General features: G+C 50.0%; 1 protein-coding gene across 2 annotated transcripts in view; it reads left to right on the top strand.

Annotated features, from left to right (window-relative positions):
- The window catches only part of INTS3 (integrator complex subunit 3), a 94,066-nt gene that overhangs the window by 56,368 nt on the left and 25,596 nt on the right, over positions 1 to 12,102 (top strand). The window contains exons 15-20 of one of the 2 annotated variants that reach the window (XM_083715594.1): positions 1,270 to 1,392; positions 2,601 to 2,730; positions 7,182 to 7,236; positions 8,200 to 8,303; positions 9,373 to 9,417; positions 10,514 to 10,633. In XM_083715594.1, coding sequence (XP_083571720.1) covers positions 1,270 to 1,392; positions 2,601 to 2,730; positions 7,182 to 7,236; positions 8,200 to 8,303; positions 9,373 to 9,417; positions 10,514 to 10,633 — 577 coding nt within the window. The remainder of the gene's footprint in view (positions 1 to 1,269; positions 1,393 to 2,600; positions 2,731 to 7,181; positions 7,237 to 8,199; positions 8,304 to 9,372; positions 9,418 to 10,513; positions 10,634 to 12,102) is intronic. The other variant, XM_083715595.1, reaches the window with a different exon arrangement.

Genomic DNA, 12,102 nt, shown 5'->3' with positions numbered 1-12,102 from the left:
CATTCTACTCATGTAAAAATATGCTGATTCCCGGACCGTCCGCTGGATGGATTTAGAAGGTGATTGGGCCTACCCATGCACTAATCCATAGTTTGTTTTAAAACTGTGGCTTAACTATCAACATCTCTCCCACCTCACTTGTGGTCTTGTGATGAGCCCAGAGCAGTAGCCCAGGAATAGGCCAAGAACAAACCTCAGTTTATTTCTGGCTTACAACTTCCTTATTTGGCCAATGCAAATCAAACATGTTCCGGATTCACACAACAACACGAGCCATTTAATGCCGGGTCATGCTGCTTACAACACCCATGGGTGCAAAGGAAAGCCGTCCCGGGGTAGACTATTCCTGATGAAGGGTAAAACCACCTGCCAAACAGCTGAGAGTTGGGGGTGCAGCTTAAGGACAGAACAAATAGATTCATGGCACCTGTTCTTTGTGGTCTAGGGTCCCTGTTTCATTGTGCTGACCTTTAAGGCCCTAAACGGCCTCAGTCCAGTATACCTGAAGGAGCATCTTCATCCCCATCATTCTGCCCAGACACTGAGATCCAGCGCCGAGGGCCTTCTGGCGGTTCCCTTGCTGTGAGAAGCCAAGTTACAGGGAACCAGGCAAAGGGCCTTCTTGGTAGTGGCGCCCACCTTGTGGAACGCCCTCCCACCAGATGTCAAAGAGAAAAATAACTACCAAACTTTAGAAGACGTCTAAAGGCAGCCCTGTTTAGGGAAGCTTTTAATGTTCAATAGGTTATTGTATTTTAGCGTCTTGTTGGAAGCTGCCCAGAGTGGCTGGGGAAACCCAGCCAGATGGGCGGGGTATAAATAATAATAATAATAATAATAATAATAATAATAATAATAATATTTGATGCACAATCTTGGAGGGCTGCTGCCAGCCTGAGTAGACAGCACTGGACTAGGTGGAGCAGTAGTGTGGCTCAGAATTGGGCAAGTGCCTCTGAAAATTACATTGAAGTCGGGGCTGGGGGGAAGGGCAGCTTTCCATAGGAGAAGCTGAGTTATTCTAGGTCTGGCCTTTGGTCCATTCTAGCTCATACTGTCTACACTGACCGGCAGCAGCTCTCCGGGAATTTGGGCGGGATAATTCCTAGTCCTTCCTGGAGATGCCGGGTATTGAACCCGGGACCTTCTGTGTGCAAAGCAGACGCTCTACCACTAAACGAAAGCCTTGCAGCGTGGAACAGGACAAAACAGCTTCTGGGAAGCCAGCCTTGCCCCGCTCTCAGCCACTTCTCTTTGCGTTCCTCCTAGCAGTGAAAATTGAGGAGCCGGTTTCCATGGAGATGGACAATCACATGTCCGACAAAGATGACAGTTGCTACGACAACGCAGAGGCCGCCTTCAGCGACGACGAAGAGGACTTGAACAGCAAAGGTGAGGAAGTCTTCAGCAAAAGTTGCCCTGCGTCCCCACAACTTTCTTGCTCCCCGGGACACAGTTGTGTGGTCCATGTGGAAAGGTTCTTGCAGATGCAACAGAGGAGGAGCCGCCACGCTCACACACAGTCTTGTTTTTCAAGGAGTCTGTTTCCAGCCAACTGTGGCCCTGGGCAAACACAAGAACAACAGCAACAATGGTTTCTGCAAACTATAGTTTGGGTCTTATCCTAAATGTTGAATGAATCCCTGGTTTAAGATTCCAAACCACGCCTGTTCCCCAGCAGGCATGTTTAGGGCAGAGAGAGAGGGGAAAAGAAGCCTTATCTCAACCATGGTTTGCTCTGCGCAACACAACACTCAACCATGCTTAACACAAACCAGGGCGTAGGCCAAAGCCACTTGAGAGCATGGCTTTCGTCCACCCCTTAACCTTGGTTTAGGTGTTCAGAAAGAAACGCATAACCACGGCTAAAGAGGACAAACCTGGTTGAACGGTTTGCTCTCTCGCATTTTGTGCTGGCCTGCTTGGTATCTACGGTTTCTGAGAGGTCTTTGGTGCCTTTCAAGTCTGGCCCCACATATGTGGGGAGGGGTTGTTGTACCAGCAAGAACTGAAGTCTAAGATCTAAGCCCCAAACATTGAGAATGTCTGGCTTCCTTTTGAATGTGTTCTCCCGCTATCCCACTGGCAGAATGAGGGCATTCCTTGTTTGGGGTTCGACTCCTTGAATATGCAGGGAGGCAGGATAAGTGCATCAGAAAAGATAGGTAGCCGTGTTGGTCTGCCATAGTCAAAACAAAATAAGAAAATTCCTTCCAGTAGCACCTTAAAGACCAACTAAGTTAGTTCTAGGTATGAGCTTTCGTGTGCATGCACACTGAAGAAGAAGTGTGCATGTATCTGAAGAAGTGTGCATGCACACGAAAGCTCATACCTAGAACTAACTTAGTTGGTCTTTAAGGTGCTACTGGAAGGAATTTTTTTATTTTGTTTTGCATCAGAAAAGTCTGGCTGTGGGATCAGACCAAACACTTACCTGGTCCAGCATCCTATTGTCACAGGGGCCAACCTCTGGGAATCCCGCAAGCAAATCTCCCTGCGGAATCCGCCTTTCTGGTTAAGCGAGGCTTAATGTTTCTTGTGTGTATTTCTGTGGCCTCGTTGTCTCTGAACCCGGCTTGGCATTCCTCCCTCCCTCGCAGGGAAAAAGCGGGAGTTCCGGTTCCACCCGATCAAAGAGGCCGTCGTAGAAGAGCCGGTGGACATCACGCCTTTCCTGGACCAGTTGGACGAGACCCTCAAGGACAAAGTCCTCGTGCTGCAGAAGGGGAGGTCAGTACAGAGGCTGTGGGTCTGAGGAACATGTGGTTACGTAGGGCAGAGTTGTGGGCAGACACCCAAAAACAGAAGACAAGTCTGCTGGATCCGGCCAGCAGCCCATCCAGCCCAGCACCCTGCTCTTGCTGTCATGGACCAGATCTCTCAATGTGATTCCCAGAGACTGGTATCTCTGTGACCCTGTCCCCACCCCAATGCAACTGGACTTCAACTCCCAGCAGCCAGCAGAGGTCAGAGGTGATTACGGATGTTGAGGTTCCCTTTCCCAGGTCTAGGGCTTTTTCTCTTAACTCACTAATCAGCTTACTGTATTTTTCGCACTATAAGACACACCCGAACATAAGACGCACCTAGTTTTAGAGGAGGAGAACAAGAAAAAAAATATTCTCTCCCTTTCTGCACAGTGCCTCCCCAGTAAAGCGGGAGGAGAAATGGAAGTGGCTCCGTTTCTCCTGCCGCTTTGCTGAAGGGGCGCTGAGCAGCTTTCCCTCTCTGGGCAGCGCCTCTTCAGCAAAGCTTCAGCAAAAGCAACACAGGAGGCTTTGTGTGGCTGTCGCTGAAGCCAGGAGAGCGAGAGGGATCGGTGCGCACTGATCCCTCTCGCTCTCCTGGCTTCAGCGATAGCTGTGCAGCCTGCATTCGCCCCATAAGATGCACACACATTTCCCCTTACTTTTTAGGAGGGGAAAAGTGCGTCTTATAGAGCGAAAAATACGGTATATTGAGAGCGTGTGACTTGCCCGAGCGAGCGTTTGGTGACAAGACATGAATTTTTGAACCCTAAACTGCAGTGCCTCTCTGTCCCTCCCTGTTCCTTTTAAAGCTTATCGCCCTCCCTACATAGGAAGACCATCAAACAGTCCTGCCCCCAAACTTCATTCCTTCCTGCCCTCTCCATCATTTTGTGCGGGAACAAGCCTTCTCCAGCCGGGCCTCTTGGGTGCCATTTCTAGCCTTGATGTGACTTCCCATAATCACATAATTATAGAGTTGGAAGAGACCCCGGGTCATCTAGTCCAGTGTTTCCCAACCTTGGGTCTCCAGCTGTTTTTGCACTACAACTCCCATCATCCCTAGCTAGCAAGACCAGTGGTTAGGAATGATGGGAACTGTAGTCCAAAAGCAGCTGGAGACCCAGGGTTGGGAAACACTGATTCTAGTCCAACCCCCTGCAGTGCAGGAATCTCAGCTAAAGCATCCATGACAGATGGCCCCCCAACTTCTGCTTATAAAACCCCCCCAAGGAAGGAGAGTCCACAACCTCCCGAGGGAGACCATTCCACTGTCAAACAGCTTATTGTCAGTCCTGGGTGTGTTTTACTGCTGTTTGTGACTCCCATAGCATTAGTCAGCGTTAAAGGCAGGCTCTCTGTGTCAGCCCTTTCCTCCCCTGCCCTCGCGACAACCCTGCGGAGTTGGCTGCTCGGGGAAGCAGCTTTCCGAAGACCACCAAGGCAGGCTGTCTGTGTGTGTGTGTGTGTGTGTGTGTGTGTGTGTGTGTGTGTAATTGTCTCAGCCATGTTTCCCTTCCCTCTCCCCACAAGACCTGGGACCTCCCAGTTTTCTCCTTCCCGGAGTGCCATTCGTAGCTATTGCTCAAAAAGGATGAGTGCAGAATCAGTCCGCCCTCTCCTTGGAATCGGGCGGTGCACAGCTGGGATTTTGGAGCAAGAGGCTTTTGGCCCTGCACTCCCCATTAATTTCGCATGTCATGACTAAGTGCATTTAATAGGTTTGTTTTCCGCAGAGTCTGCAGGATGCATATTTGTGTTTTGGGGGATTTTTTCTCCTTTCTTTATGGCTGGGTGGGAGGAGGGAGACCCGTGGCAAAGGGGCGGGCGCGGGGGCGGGGAGAGACTTGGCTGCTTGCAGGGAGACGTTGGGCCAGATCCCTGCCATTTGCCAATCTCTCCATGCTGCTGCGTGCTTCCCGTAGAGATAATTTCACTCCTCAGAATTTTTGGGATAGCAAAACGCCCCCGCCCCTCTGGGATCTCTGGTTCGAGAGACCCGTTGCTTGACTGCTGGTCTTGATTAGCATCAGACCCGTTGCAAATGACGAGGCTTCAAGTGAAGACAGAGAGGTCCCATGCATTCCAGTGGGTCTGCTTTTAATCCTGGCCCCCGCCAGTTGCATTTACGCCCTTGCTTTTTAGCCCAAACGGATTGCAATTAAAATCCACATTAAGGTACAATATAATTAGTCCTCTGTTCGTCTCTGTGTGGCAGGTGGGACAGTTTCTATTGGCCCCTGGCACTGCTGGTGATGCAGTCTATCTTCAAGGCTCTCGGCTTTCGTATTAAAAAATAAATTATAAGTGTTGCCTCCTTTATGGATGCACAGAGGAGCTTTTAAAGTGTGTGGGCAACTTCCTGCATATGAGATCACCTTGCTCACGCGCTCTTGAGGCTACCCTTACAGGCGCAATTGCTGGAAACTTTACTGTTCAATGCTCCCTCCAAGGAAATATGCCTGGCAACATCATTACAGGGCTTTGGGTGCCTGGTTCAGGCATTCCTGTTTTCCCCTGGCATTTGGCCCTTCTTGCTGGATCGTAGCTTTGTGTAAATTTGCTGCGGTGTTCATTTTTTCAGTGAGGGTTAGGGCAGGATTTATCCTTCTTTCATCCTGTTCTTAGATTTCATTTCACTTTTAATTTCCATGGCACCTTTCTATATTGCTGCTCACGAGCCGGTTTACAAGCTGAAGAAAACGACAAAACAGATGCGCCTGATATCCTGATCCCATACAAAAAAAATTGTCGTAATAAAATGATTACTTTAAAATAAACAACAACAAAAAATATCAGTGCAGCGTGCGACAATACACAGTGTCTCGGAATACACAGTGTCTCGGAACCCGAATGTTTCGGAACCCGAATGCTGAAAACTCGGAAGTAATTGCTTCTGTTCTTGAACGCGCCTTGGAAGTTGGACGGCGTCCGCTGTGTGTTTTTCCCCTTTTTCTCCACTGACATTGTTGACCGCCCTCTGCGCCCCAGTTGTTGAACGTTTTGGAAGTCAAATAATCTTCCAGAACAGATTATGTTCGACAACCGAGGTACCACTGTATGAACAACAACTAAAAAAACAACAACCATGAAGAAATATTAAAATGAGTACAAATATGTATTATACAGTGGTACCTCTGGTTACGTACTTAATTCATTCCGGAGGCCCGTTCTTAACCTGAAACTGTTCTTAACCTGAAGTACCACTTTAGCTAATGGGGTCTCCTGCTGCCGCCGCACTGCCGCTGCACAATTTCTGTTCTCATCCTGAAGCAAGGTTCTTAACCCAAGGTAATATTTCTGGGTTAGCGGAGTCTGTAACCTGAAGCATCCGTAACCTGAAGCGTATGTAACCCGAGGTACCCCTGTACTTAGATGAGCGTTTATAGTGGCGGTGGAGAACCTCAGACCCAGGGCCCGGATGCGGCCCTCAAAGCCGCTCTGTCAGGCCCCTGGGACTCTCCACACACCGTGCACTCTGGCTGATGTAAGAAGAGCACATCAGCTGTTAGTTGGCAGGCCTCAGCAAATCCCTGCGGTGCCTCCAGCTTGGGAGGCGACCCTCCCAAAATCCCAAACAGGACGTCCTCTCAGGGCTCTGGTGAGGGTCTGCTTGCGAGCCAGGAGGACTCTCCAGGGTGCTCCGCATTTCCGGGATCCGCTTCCGGGTTCCCAGCAGTGCGCGATCACACGCAGAAGTGGCACACATAAATGGGGAACAGCCTGTATTCGGACGTATCACTGCCTCTGGCACCTGCAACTGCTACAGGGAAGGATGTGCAGGACAGGCGAAACCTAAGCAGTGGTTTGCTTCTCGATCCAAGCCGCTTCCTGCCCACATCTCACACCTAGGGTTTGGGGTCCAAAACGCGGGGAGGCATCTGCCAAAGTGTGGCTTGCCGGCAAGTAGGGCCAAGGCTGCTGGCGCTGAGACCTCCACTTGCTCCCAACCGTGTCTCTCATCGATGATGGGCCTCCAAAGCGGAGCCAATAACAACTTGGATGGCTTTTAAAGGAGGATTAGGAAAACTCGTGGAGGATCAGGCTGCAAATGGCATCTAGCCGACGCAGCTGCCTTTCCCCTCCTTTCCCTATCAGCTCCTGAGAACCACAAGCGGGGAGAGAACTCCTGTTGCACTCCCAGGTCCTGCTTCCCGTCTGGCCTCTGCGAGAACAGGATACTGGACTAGAAGGGGCCTGTGGCCTGATCCAGCAACCAGGCCTGTCTCGTGCCCAGGTTATTAGATCTTATTTTGGTGGAAGATGTTAAAAGCTGGGCAGCTTTCTGCATCTGTTTTGCTTACGCCGATTGAAGATGCTCTCAGTGTGCTCCGAGCTCGCTTGGCGTACAAAGCCCCAGTGTTTCCCCCTCCCTTGCTATCTCTCACCCTCTCTCCTTTAACTTGGATTTCCTCTTCTTTTCTCGGCCTGCAGCGACACAGAAGCTCAGTGTGAGGTCATGCAGGAAATCGTGGACCAAGTCCTAGAGGTAACAGCTCCCCTCCTCTTGGGGGAAGGGGGAACATTGGGTGGGTCGGTGGGGTGTTGCTCCTGGAGGGACCCATATAGGGAGTGACAAATGCTAGGTGGGTGCCCTTAATAAGGCCGGTGGCATCCGCCCCTCCAGTCACTAGTTCAGCCCAGGAATTGCCAGGGGAGGTTTGTGGCAGCCACACTGCGGTGAAGTTTTCTCACTGCTGTCAGAAGAAGGGAGACAAGGGCCGTGTTCGCACGGCACATTTAAAGCGCTATGACACCACTTTAAACCGGCACAGCTTCCCCTGCAAAGAATCCTGGGAGCTGTAGTTCATTAAGGGTGCTGAAAGTTGCTAGGAGACCACCCCATTCCTCTCCCAGAACTACAATTCCCAGAGTTCCCTGGGAAGAGGGATTGTCTGTTAAGCCATGCTGGGAATTGCAGCTCTGTGAGGGGGGTAGGGGTCTCCGAACAACTCTTAACAAACAACAGACCCCGGGATTCTTGGCGGGGAAGGATCCCAACTGTTGAGAGTGGTATGGCACTTTAAATGTCTGGCCTGCCTTGGTCTACATGCCATGCATTTAAAGCCCATTTATGCCCCCTCCCCAGAGTATCCTGGGATACTGTAGTTTAAGGGTGGTAGGTAGGAATGGGAGCTCTGAGAGGGGCGAGTTCCCAGGATCCTTTGCAGGGGGAATGGGTGCATTCAGTCTCTAAATTAGCAGATGGGGACTGGTTGCTTTTCTAAAGCGTGCCTGCAACATTTTCTAATGGCACCCCAAACCCATCCACCCTGAGCGCCGGCAGCGAAATGGCTCCTCATCCCAATATTGGGCTAGGCTTTATTGACACCTGACTGTTGCCGCGTCCGCTATCCCCCACCCAGTCTGGACAGGTGTCATGGTGGGGACGGTGGCAGTGCCCCGGCCTGTTGTCAAACTTTGCATCCTTCCATTTTCCTCTTCCGCACAGGAGGATTTCGACCAGGAGCAGCTGTCAGTCCTTGCTTCCTGCTTGCAGGAGCTCTTCAAAGTTCACTTCCGCGGAGAGGTCCTGCCGGAAGAAATCACAGAAGAGTAAGCGGTTTGGGGAAAGTGGGGGGGGGGCAGTTTTCTGTTCTTCGTTTGTTCTAGCTGGTCCTTCTGTTCTGCAAGCGTGCAAGGGAATTCCTGAAGGACCCAGCCCAAGCATGGAACAAATTGCACCTGGGGACTTCTCATTGTGGGGTATCTGGTTGGCCACTGTGAGAACAGGATTCAGGGCTAGGTGGGCCCCTGGCCTGATCCAGCAGCTGAGATTTTCTTACTTTCTCATGAGTAACAGTGAGGAAGGGCTCTGGCCTTCACATTTTGCTTATGGACATCGTAGAGGTACCTGGCTGGTCATTGACTCCAGCAGCTCAGCTGTTCTGAGGCTATTATTGTTATTGTTGTTGTTATTATTATTATTATTATTATTAACATTTTATTTTTATTGATATGCATCAAAAAGATATGCAAACGTTTATACCCAATACCAGTATAAAAGAAATATTTTTAAAATCTAATTAAAAAGAAACAGGAGCAGAGAGAAGGAAGAAGGAAAAAGAGAGACAGAAGAAAGAAAATGAAAATAAAATATAATATAAAGGGGTGGGAAAGGGGAGGGAAGAAAAAAGTGACAAGGCTTCTGATTCCCTGTCAGCTAAATATAATAACCTGTTCAAAGTATTCACTCAACTTGACAGCCAACTGTTTTGTTTTCTACAAACCAATATTTTTTCACTCTTCAAATCCAGTTATTAAAAGTTCATTTTCTCTTTCACACAAAAAGTCCATAAGACGTTTCCAATCCTTAATAAATGTCCGTAATGATTTTTCTCTGATTAAACATGTTAACTTTGCCATCTCAGCAAAGTCCAATAATTTTATCATTCCTCCATGGTCGGTAGGGCTGTATCTTTCCATTTTTATTTATGTAACAATCTCACCGCTCTAATCATATATTGAAATAATCTTCCATAATTCTTCTTATGGAGTGGGGATTTGAACCCTGGTCTCCCCCAGGTCCTAGTCTGATGCTCTAACCACTACACCACACTGGCTGTGGTTGACCGGGTGTGCCTATTTCTCCTGACACACACCCTCCCTCTCTATTTTCCTGCAGGTCTCTAGAGGAATCCGTGGGGAAGCCACTTTACCTAATATTTAGGTGAGTCTCACGCTTTCTGTCCTCTCCATTCTGATTTTGAAGCCGCCGAGCCCAAGATGGGGGACTAGACAGGCCTTTGGCCTGATCCTGCAGCCAGGCTCTTCTTTAGTTCTCATGTCCCTCAATTTCAGTTGCCAAAGGGCAGACAGCAGAAAAGGGCTGCTTCTTCGAGGCCTCTTCATCTGGTTGGTTGCTGTGGGAATTGCGGGTGGATTAGGTGTTGACCTTTGGTCTGACCTGCAGGGGGCTCTTCAGGTGTCCCTTTGACTGGGTACAGGTGGGCTTCCAAGATTGGGGGAGTCCAGTTTCCAGGGGAGACTTGAACACCCCACAGTACTTCATTTTTAAAATAATAATAAAAACAAACCAGAGTTTTCTCCAACTTCTTGTGGCCATGATCTCAAAAACACAAGAGTACCATGGCTAGCTGTTCTTCAAGAGTACCATGGCTAGCTGTTCTTCAAGAGTACCATGGCTTGCTGTTCTTCAAGAGTACCCTGGCTAGCTGTTCTTCAAGAGAACCATGGCTAGCTGTTCTTCAAGAGTACCATGGCTAGCTGTTCCTCAAGAGTACCATGGCTAGCTGTTCTTCAAGAGTACCATGGCTAGCTGTTCTTCAAGAGAACCATGGTTTGCTGTTTCTCAAGACTACCATGGCTAGCTGTTCTTTCAAGTATACCATGGATAGCTGTTCTTCAAGAGTACCACGGCTTGCTGTTCTTCCTACTAGCTGCTGCCAAGCAACAGCTATGGGAGAGAAAGCCCAGTCAGCAGAGCTGATTGAGCAGCCCTGCTTCACTTCTCTCCCATTTCTGCAGCCTGATGGAGAGAGTAGCCCCCGATGGAGCATGGCTGTAGCACACTGTAGCCGATTTCTGTTGGAAGGGCCCTGGGTGTGAGAGTGCAAGGGTCTGGGTGTGAAACCTGCCAGATAGACATCCCCAGTGCTTAAGGCACAAAATGGCATATCCCTTTGGAATCTCAGCCTGGACTGTAAAAGCACAACACACACCCACACACATACACACTGTGGTTGTGGGGTTGTCTTTGATCCTAACCCAGTACAGCATCAGCCTCCCTTCCTGCCCCCTTCCAGGAACCTCTGCCAGATGCAGGAGGATAACAGCAGCTTCTCCGTGCTCCTGGATCTGTTGTCAGAGCTCTACCAGAAGCAGCCCAAGATCGGTTACCACCTTCTCTACTACCTAAAAGCCAGGTGAGAGCACAAACAATCAGCGAGCCTGGAAAAGAGGGAAGTCTTGGGAAACTTCCTAAGTCAGGGATGGGGGACGTTGTATGTAAATGCACAGCACACCTGTTTCCACACATGCACACTCCTCCCTGTCATCTGTCCAGGATAGCAAGAGACTGGCGCCAAACAGAGACAGGGGCATGGCTTGGGGAGAGTTCCGAGGGCCAGACAGAGTGGCCTGGAGGGCCACATTCAACCTCATCTAGTGAGATCGTGGCCGGGACAGGCAGTGGGGAGGAAACCTCACATCTCACCGCTTTCCACTATGCACCGTCACATCCACACACCATGCATTTTGAGGGTGTGGCTTCTCACACCCCTCCAAAAAATCCTGGGAACCATAATTTGCCGCTCACAGAGCAACAGTTCTCAGAGTTAGCATACTACAGTTCCCTGGATTCCTTGCAGGGGGGAGGTGTGTGTTTTAATGCATGGTGTGGACGAGACATTTTCCTTTGGCCTGTCATATCGCAGTCCCTGGGCAAAGCCCATACAGCAAACATGGGGTGAACTTCCAACCCTCTAGATGTTGCTGAACCCCCAGCAGCTGGTGGCCCAGGAATGATGGTTGTGATGTACTGTATTTTTTGCCCCATAAGATGCACCTAGTTTTTAGAGGGGGAATGCAAGAAAAGAAATGTTCTTTAAAGGGAGCGCTGAGCAGAGCATGTATGCATCCCAGGCTCTGCTCAGCGCTCCCCTTTAATGAGCTGCGTGGAGCATGTGTGCGGCGCTTGCAGGCTTTTCCCCGAGGAGGGAGAAGGGCGGCCCGTCACTGACAGGTTGCCTTTCTCCCTCCTCGGGAAAAAGCCCCCAAGAGCCGCACACACGCTCCATGCAGCTCTTTAAATGGAGCCCGGCTCTTGCTGGCTTTTGCAGGAGGTGGGGGAAGGGACAGAGTGCGGCTGAGCCATAAGCTAGAACAGCGAGAGGGAGTGCAGCGCAGCTTCTGGGACAGCTACGCAGCCTGCATTTGCTCCATAAGACGCACACACATTCCCCCTTACTTTTTAGGAGGGGAAAAAGTGCGTCTTATAGAGCGAAAAATACGGTGTTCCAGCAATGTACAAGAAGCCAAAGGATGCCCCCCACCCGCAGCATGTGGTATCCCTGAATGATACCTAGACGGCGTCGTTCTGCCATTTTGGGAGCAAGGAAGAAGACAAGGTTGGGGTGGAGAGTTCAGAGAGGACCAGAAGTTCGGCAGGCAGGGCTCCACGCAGCTCAGGATCAAGGCTTTGGGGCCACCAGGACAAACTTGGCACAAGAGGAGAAGGGCAGATCTCAGCACCAAGAAAACCAGCTAGAGCTCTCGCGTCTCAGGCACCTGCTCCTTCCGCACAGTGGAAGGGGTCTGCTCCTTTTTTAAAAAAAACATAATTTTTATCAACAGGCCAATCCAATCACATTATTTCCAAATCCTATTACTTCCA

The sequence above is a fragment of the Podarcis gaigeae genome (genome assembly GCF_964106915.1).
Source record: "Podarcis gaigeae genome assembly, chromosome: 16".
Lineage (NCBI taxonomy): Eukaryota > Metazoa > Chordata > Lepidosauria > Squamata > Lacertidae > Podarcis > Podarcis gaigeae.
The sequence above is the reverse complement of the archived record's forward strand: the minus strand, read 5'-3'. Positions and strand labels throughout refer to the sequence as shown.